This window comes from Cariama cristata, unplaced genomic scaffold, assembly GCF_000690535.1.
Source record: "Cariama cristata isolate BGI_N322 unplaced genomic scaffold, ASM69053v1 scaffold46043, whole genome shotgun sequence".
NCBI classification, from domain to species: domain Eukaryota; kingdom Metazoa; phylum Chordata; class Aves; order Cariamiformes; family Cariamidae; genus Cariama; species Cariama cristata.
Window position 1 is genome coordinate 1 of NW_009608650.1, and position 8,557 is coordinate 8,557.

The 8,557-nt window shown below is 51.7% G+C and overlaps 1 protein-coding gene across 1 annotated transcript; it reads right to left on the reverse strand.

Moving 5' to 3' along the window:
- Positions 1-1,894: 1,894 nt before the first annotated feature.
- Positions 1,895-8,236, reverse strand: VWA5A (von Willebrand factor A domain containing 5A; the record flags this gene model as incomplete). The annotated part of the gene is made up of 14 exons (XM_009697207.1): positions 8,194-8,236; positions 6,567-6,814; positions 6,232-6,454; positions 5,738-5,880; positions 5,491-5,605; positions 5,198-5,325; positions 4,971-5,059; positions 4,567-4,711; positions 4,072-4,154; positions 3,469-3,583; positions 3,115-3,279; positions 2,720-2,823; positions 2,266-2,447; positions 1,895-2,101 (listed from the first exon to the last, which is right to left on the reverse strand). Coding segments are annotated over exons 1-14 (1,990 nt in total), but the record flags the coding sequence as incomplete, so codon positions are not given.
- Between the last annotated feature and the right edge of the window lie 321 nt (positions 8,237-8,557).

An 8,557-nucleotide genomic window follows, 5' to 3' on the forward strand; every position in this document is an offset into this window, starting at 1 on the left:
GTACAGGCATTTGAGATGGGCCCCAAGTCATGCAGCTTTTTCAGGGGAAGTGTGAGAGCCTTTCCTGTCATCCTGTCCCCTAAACATACCTACTCAACCCCTTGTGCCCTCACTTCTCTTCAGATTACTGCAGCCCTTCCTCAAGGCTACACATTTACTTTACAGCGCTCCTTGCTAGATTTGCAATGCTGTTTGCAAAGGCACTTTTGTCCCACATGGCCCAGTGAATCCTGTTCCTTTTCAGTAACCCTTGCTCCCCAAAGAGAGTCCTGCAGTCTTAGCAGTAAAAGTCCTGCCTGTGAGACCAGCCGTGCAGTCAGCTGTTGACCTGCAGGATGAGTCCATTTCTACCAATCCTTTCCCTTTCACTGGAAGAACTGGGGAACACCATGTGGGCTCCAAACCCTTCAGCCTCTCCCCCAGGGCTCCATATCACACATGATATGCTCCAGGTTATCCCTGGTACTGTCATTGCTGTCCACGTGGAAGCACAGCAATGGGTAATAGTCCAAGGATCAGACAAGCCTTGACAGTCTCGGCAGCTTCTTCGGTCCTGGCTTCTGATGAGCAACACACCTCCTCCAGAAGCGTGAGGTTGAGTTGGCAGCTGGGTGCCTCCACCCCTGCAGGAGAGAGTGTTCAGTAACCATCACATGCCTTTCCCCTCTGCTTGGACACTAGGTTAATGCTCTGCTGGCTCTGGATGCCTCCTCTGACAAGCCTTGTTTGTCCTCACCAGTGCCCAGGCACAATACCTAGTCTGAAGTTGCAGGCCTGCAGGTCGAGCAGGAGCCTTCCCCTTATTGTCAGAAGCCACAAGCCTCCACCTTTCCCCATTTTGACTATGGCCTCCAGAGGTCCCATCCTCCTTGCTTCCCGTAACTCAGGCTTTCTTCTCTGCAGACTTTCCACAAAGACCAGGACAATCACCTCATCATTCACCCTGACGGTGTGCAGTGTGCTCCCTTCTTCCTTTTAGCTCCTTCAGTTAGCAAGACTGAGCCTTGACCGGAACATACCTCCTACAGAGAAGGGCACTTCAGCCCTGGACCCAGGGTGAAGCACCAGCCTCTCTCTTCAGCTCAAGACCTAGACAGCACTATCTTCCTTTTACCTTCTGTCTGGACTGAGGCTTCCAATGTACCAAGGGCAAATGCACCAGCTCGTGCTGAAGCGGGTGTTGTGTGCCATGCTGCACAACTTTCACTTAGCCCCACACAGACCTGAACAGTTACTGGATGTCTCTGCACCCCTGCTGCACTCAATGCTGAGACATTAGACTCTGTTAGCTAGCTCTATGTTCTTGCCTACCTGATGCACAGCTGCTTCGCAAACACCAGCTGAAAAATTTAGAAGTCACCGTTAGAAGTCTGTTGAAGACAGTAAGCGTAGACACTCCCTAATTAGGAAACAGCAACAGAAGCTGATCATTAGAGATGACTGAAGCACAAGTCCACATCAACAGAAATCACAAGAAGTTCCCAGCAGGTGATCCCTGGAGATCAGAAGGTGAGCCCTGGACAAGCAGAAGGCTGGGAGGAGAGGAAGCCTGGAAACCGCCGTGCAAATGGCTACATCTCTGCTAGCTGGCTTTTTTTTGCTGAACTGTATTGAGGGTAGAGCTAAAGATTCATGCAGATATTTTGTGACAAACTTAGTGTATGAGTATGGAGTTAAGGATAGCTGGAGACAAGGATAAGGTATTTGATTAAGGCATTGGACTCTTAGTCACCAGCCCGGAGGTGAGATGTAGGAGTTTGCTTTGTCTGTCACCCCATCCACCCCCTGCACAATGACAAATCAGGAAGTCTGGTGAGAAGATAAATGCTGAAAGGAGAGTTCAACCCTAGTCCAACACATTTTGAGAATGCTCAGCTAAGAAGTCTCTCCTTACCTTTACAGGATGCTGAAAGCTGCGTGAGTGCCTCAGTGTCAGGGGCTTTGTGACTGAGCATCTCAAGGCCGAACTGACACTTCTGGACCACCCAAAATTTGGTGGACTTGAACCACACAGGCCTGAAGCCACGCAACCAGAGCAGCTGGCAGGGAATCAGATTGCAAGAGGGAGAGAACAACATAGAGGGGTCTGGAAGTAAAGAATCTGCGGAGAGAGGCAGGGAGATGGGGGTTAAACTCATGGGTATTAGAGACAGGTAAAAGGGTAGTCAGGCCCACAGGGTGGGGGACTGTGGATGGTGAGGAGGCGACAGACCAACAAGTCCCTCTTTCCCCTCCCAGTCCTATCCCCACCATTTCTGGCCTTACCGCAGTGCCAGGCATCCCTCTGGTTCATGCGTGTTGCCACAATGGATGTGAAGGGAGATGGAACCCCCAGGCTGAGGCTGGACTTAACTGCGCTGTGCCAGATGTCCTTCTCTGCCCTGCTTGTCCCCTCCCAGGCCAGTTTCCACAGCAGGTGCATCATGGCCATGCGGTGCAGAGGCAGCCTGCAGGGGCAGGGAGTTAGTCCTTGGTTCCACCTCGAGGAGGGGCGTGGGACACGCCCCTGGAATAAAGAGGAGGGGGCAGTGGGGCAATGGTTAGCCAGGTCCTCTCGCAAGGTCAGGGCAGAGGGGACAAGAGGGAAGCACTGCATGCCCAGATTCTCTTCCCACCTCAGGCTACAGTGGGAAGGATGCAAGCGAAGGACACTTGCTCTCCCTCCTCCAGACCCTGCCAATGCCACTCTGCCTTGTGGCCAAGTGTGTTACCCTCTCACCTGTTGTCTGGTGATGGAGACAGTGAGAACCTGAGTGTGTAATTGAAGGGCTGGTTGCCCACATGGTACTGAAGAGTCACGGCTCCCTCATCTATCTCTTCATCCTGGTGACACAAGGGAAAGAATTAGACATAAAAGTTCAGCTGCTGGGCACAGGCGGCCTGGCTGCCTAGATTCCCTCCCTACTCTACTAAGGTAGTAGACGTCCATGGTTGGAGCCGAGGCAGCGGTGTCCCTGGCGGAAAGAAGGGGGTTCACACAGCCCTTATAGTGGAGAACTCCCAGGTCTAACAGAGATGAAGGACTCCCGATACTGGGAAGGTGAAATAGGAAGTGGGTCCCTTACCTTCCAGAAAGCGCTGCCCTGGTGCATATGGTTCCTGAATCACTCTCACCTGTGCTTGCCCATGGATCTGGGCATAGATGGAGCTCTGGTGTCCCTGGAAAATCATCTCTGGAGCTTTTCTGATTGTTGACACCTCCAGGCCAGGTGGAAGGTCCCAATGGAGTGAGATCCCACTAGCCATAGGCTGCAGAGCACGCTGCAGACATTTCACCGCCTGGTGAGAGGGAAGCAGAGCACAGACCACTTGGGTTCCCTCCCAGTTCTGGGCAGGGGGGAAGTTGGAGGAGGTCTCTGAGTTGGAGTGGCTTTGTGGTATTTGGATCACCTTGCATGTTTAGGAGAGCCACGGGAAGTATTGAATAGAGCAGGGGGGTGCCAGAAGCCCAAGCATCTGGGTCATTACCTCGGATGTCATGTCCATCCTAGAGTGGACGCACACACATTCACCTTTTGTCTCCAGGGCCATGGCCTGGAAAAGGTTGAAGCTGTCACATCTCATAGTAGGAAAACAAAAACACCTGTACAGGAAAAGAGAGGGAGGTTAGAGATGGGACAAAGGGGAGAGGCACAAAGGACAAGAGTGATACAAAGGGCAAAGTCTGGGGAGGTAAGGATGCTTCTAGTTGTAGAAGTGAAACTGTGACTCAGAGTTTTCCCATTCAGTCTGGGGTGAGAGATGTTGCCTGATGGGCAGGGAGGTTGTGAGAATGGGTTTGGGGCCCACAGAGTGCATTGAGGTATTGCACGGTGAAGGTGAAGAGGAAAAGTACTGAGAAGAGCAGGGCAAGACAGGGAGAGGAGGTCTGCTAGATGAAGAGTATAGGCAGTCTTAGTGTGGTAAGGAAAGGCGGGGTGGGGGGGTGTTGTTGCTGAACTTCCATCAAGGTAAAGAGAAGATCTGGGGCAGACCAGAATCTGGAAGAATGTTTGAAGGACTCTGACAGTTGGGGGAGAGGATGGTTGTGAGTTAGCATGTTGGGGGACAGGAACAGGGCTCCCCCATTACCGGTGGTGGTCCCGGTAACGGTAGACCTCAGCCATGATAGCTTCCTCTTCACTGGAGATCTCCCTTTGGATGAAGATGAAAAGCTGAGGGAGAGAGGAGGGGAAACAAAGATTCTCTGGGCACCCCCACAGAGAAAAGACACCCTCCTAAAATGCAGGCAGCCTTCCCAGTTTGTTCCCTTACCCTCTCACGCCCAGTGGCCTTGAAACAGGAAAAGAGATTGTGTGTCTCCTTTCATTAACACCTGGGCACCTCTTAGCACAAAGAGGCAACCCACAAGGAAGATCCACCTTCCACAAGTGCAGGCAAATTCCACAGAAGCCCTCTCAAGCTTCCCACCCCAAAGATAGTGTCCCTTTCTGCCGTGAGGATGCTCCCCACATGCCAACTCCCTGTGCAAATGGCAGCAGAATATATCACCCTGAGCCCTGAAGTCTACCTTTCCCCCATTGTTTACACCCATTCCCCTCCCCATAACCCTTTGACCCCTGATACCTGGCGGGGGTACCCATGAAGGAGAGGAGTGCTGTAGATAGACCTTAGGAGGCCCAACAGGTCACAGCCCCCCAGATCAGGGCAGATGGAGGAGATGCGCCCCACTGCATTGTCCATGCTTTCCTGCGTGTATTCCACACTCTGCCTGTGAGAGGGCACCCAGAGTGTCAGAGGTGGGGGACAACCTGGCCCACCGCTGCCCTCACAAGGCTACTCCCTAGAAAAGCCCCACCTCACTACCAGTGCTACAGAAGCACTCTGAAAAGAGGACTGACCCTCTCACTGCCCCCCAACACATCCTACCCCGTAACTGCCCTCCAGCAAGAGCTTGTCCCATAGCTCCACTTAGAAAAGTCATATTCTACTTACCGCTTGGCCCTGCCCCATCATCACCCCCAACTCACAGATAGAAGGCTTTGAAAGTGGCCCCAAAACTGTAAATGTTGAAGTAACAGCCGAGAGGCAAACTCTTGAGGAGGAAAAGCAGTGTGTTCTGGGGACAGATGGAGGGATGGGCACAGCTCAGATGGGGAAGCTAGGCAGAACGTCTGCCCAGCAGCTTGCCTCTATCCCCACGAGCTGGGCATGACTGATGTGGAAAATCCCCTGTGAAGACCTCCTCTGGTGGTACCTGTGCATCCTGGAAGAGGCTGCGGTCCATAAGAAAGAGGAATTCCCCAGGTTGGCCTGGATTGGGCACTACCTCAGGAATGTTGGGTTTCAGTGTCACCATCACCACAGAGTCTCCTAGCAGAGAGCCTGGAGCATGTTGGGGGAAACAAGGAGGATTTTTAGATTGGAGCCCCCTTCCCTGCCTCTTTGATTTTGTCCTCAGCTCTGACCTATTACCTGAAAAGCCCCTCAGATCCCTACAGTCTCCCTGAGACCCTCTCCCTGATGCCCACTTCCAGCCTCCTCACTCACCAGGTGGGGCTTTGGCATCTCTCCTCTCCACCACAGCACTGAGAGTGTGAAGCCCTCTGTAATACACCAGCAAGTTCAGGTTATCCTGCAGCCAGGGCAATGATTTCAAGGAGACCTGAGGACAAGTAGGACGTGAGGAAGAAAGAGAACCAACTAAAAGGATTGAGGAGTCCTAAGAAACATTAGAAGGCTGCAGACCCTTCCCTCCTCTCCCCTTTTGGGACTCTGGCGTCTGGCAGGGCTGTACCTCAGCAGATGTCTGATCTGGAGCCGTGTATTGCAGAGGGCTGTATCTGCTGTTCATGGCTATATGGGACACACCATGGGCTGACTTCAAACAGATGCTGAAGCGCAGGTTTTCGAACTCCTCCTCCCCAGACAAGATCCAGTCTGCAGGGAGAAAGAAGTGTGAGAAAGTGAAAGAAGAGACCCTAGGGCAGCAGATAGCTATAGTGGGCCACCGTCTCCCATTGGCAGAGGGAAAATGCAGCATGTGAGACGTCCCTCACTGTGGTGCTTAGTGGAGCAGTGGTGGTGGTGGGGACTCTGTAGACTCACACTGTGGTTTGTACAGGGATCTGTGGGGATCTCTTGCTGTGGGATATACGGGGAGACTTGTGGGATTCCTGACTGTGAGGTGAAAGGGGGAATATTCAGATTGTCTCACAGAGGTCCCCTCCCAGAGGGATACGGGGGAGTGGCGTGTTCTTCCCTGGGGGATACACCTGGGGGATCACTCACTGATGTAGTCTCTCCGGGGGAACAGCTCCTGTGGCCAGCAAAACTGGGCAGCTCCATCAGGCTGCAGTGGCAGCTCCTGGACATAGCACAGGTTGATGGTCACCTCCCTGTTAGGAGGCAGGGTCCCCAAGAAACAAGCGAACACAGGACCCCAAAGATCCCACTGATCCTGCAGGTATTTTAAATTCTCCATGCCTGAAGTGGCTTTGCACAGCTGCTGGGCCTGCCACAAAGGGAGAAAAATGTGTCACTGAGGTTTCCACAGGATTTCCTTCTCTCACCTCCACCCTTCATCCCAATCTGCACACCACCTCCTCCCACCACAATCCCAGTACCTCCTCCTTCTCCCAGAGCATTGCTTCAATACGAGCGTCCCCCATGGTGGCATAGAAGGTGTGTACAACAGTGTTAGAGTCCACAGGAAAGATGAACATGGTCTCCTTAGAGACTTGCTGCGTATTGCGGAAACCCAGCTCAGACACCACGTCGGCCACAAAGTCCTGGATGGTTACATTTACTGTCAGAGTTTCCAGCTCCACTTCAGGATAGGAAGAAAAAAACCATATTCCCCTCTGGAATAAGCCTGAGGAAGACACAACAGCTGTCAGACTCCCTGGTTGCCCACAGGAGATTTTAAATTTGAGATGTCTGCTTGTAGTGGGAAACAGTTGTGTGTCCAAACCTGCCACAGAAATGCCAGTTGCAGAAGTTGACACATAGTAAGGAAAGGCCCCTGAGGCTGCCAACGTGCTTCCCTTAGATCGCAACTCCTCATCACTCTAAGCCCTTTTCTGTCTAATGTGCATGGCAGCCGTGCCCTCACATCATCTAACTGCATCATGCTTTATCTTAGTTCAGGCCTACCACGGCATTAAGAGGAGTCTGTCTGTCCCTCAGCACGTAGCGTGAGACAGTCTCACAATAGATCTTCACGCAGAAGGCAGGAGTTGCTCTGCAGATCCTCAAACCTTCAGACCGTATCTCAGAGATAAGAGCAGGTCCCACCATCTGCTTTGAGAGTAATGCTCCAAAGAGTCGAGTTTGATTTTCAGCTTAAGCAGATACACTACTCATTTTGGACTACCGTAAGGGAAGAGGGACCATACCAAGGACACTCAGCATGGCATCAAAGATAGAGTCACAGGACGTTGCCTCATCTCCTTTTCATTGTCAGCATCAGAGATATTTCTTGCTGACCTCCCTTTTTTTGCCTGTCATACTTGTAGTGTACAGTTTATCCGAAGCCAAGGATGTGTAGATTCAAATTTGGTTGGAAGATGGTTTTGTTGCCCTCCCTGCCTGCTATGAGAGCAGCCCATGGAAAGGCAACTTTCTCCATACCTTTTCCCTTGGTTTGAGATGAAGAGCATCTCAGTTTAGGCCAAGGTTTGGCATCAGTGGTGCATCAAACCTGATGGTAAAATGTGTTGGACTAGTGTCTTAGTCAAGAATGGTGTAACACTCTAGTAGGGATAGTGACGCATAGCAAAGAGAGGTATAAGACCTTCACAGTGGTTGCTGTGATGTCTTGGAAGGGGATGGTGTACAGACGATGGTATAGTTCACCTGGAGGGGATGATGCAAGGCACCAAACAAGTGATGTACCTAGGTATCACAACACAGTAGGGTACGTTTTAGCACCACAGTAGAGGTGATGCAGTATCATACCACTGAGGAATGTTGCCCCCCATCCCACAGCAGTAGACATCTCTTCTGCATCATGCTCCCACTTTGTGATGGTTTCCCTGAAAAGTCTTCAGCCCCACGGGTGAGATGAACCTCTTTTGCCATGCCAACTAGAAGAAGTGAAGGCTGACGACAGGTCATGCCCCTGAGTTCCCAGAACATGGTGAGATGTGATTCTCTGTCAATCACCCAAGAAATCAGTTCCTTCCCACATTAGTCTCCCAGCTAAACTCTTCCCCACTGCTCACGGATGCTACACTTCTGGCCCCAACTCACCCCTGTGTATATACTGTTTACTCAGCATGCCACTTTTCCTCATCTTGACTCTTTGGCTGAAGACAACTTCTGTGTGGAAAGAGCATAAAGTGAGCTATGAAGATCTCGTGAAAAAAAAACAGGGCAGCTCCATCTTCCCTTCCTCCAAGATATGGAGTTCCTCCCCACATCCATGGGCCAAGATGACTCTTTGCTTCCTCACACCCCATGTCAGGATCCTTTTTGCCCCTCTCTCACCAGTCTTGTAGCAGGTTAGTAGGAGACAGGCCTCGCATGGGAATTGCAGGTGTCAAAAACGTCTCTTCGTTCAGTGGGTTGGTGGTGCTTAATTCAGATTAGAGCACAGGGAAGGTGGCAACAATGA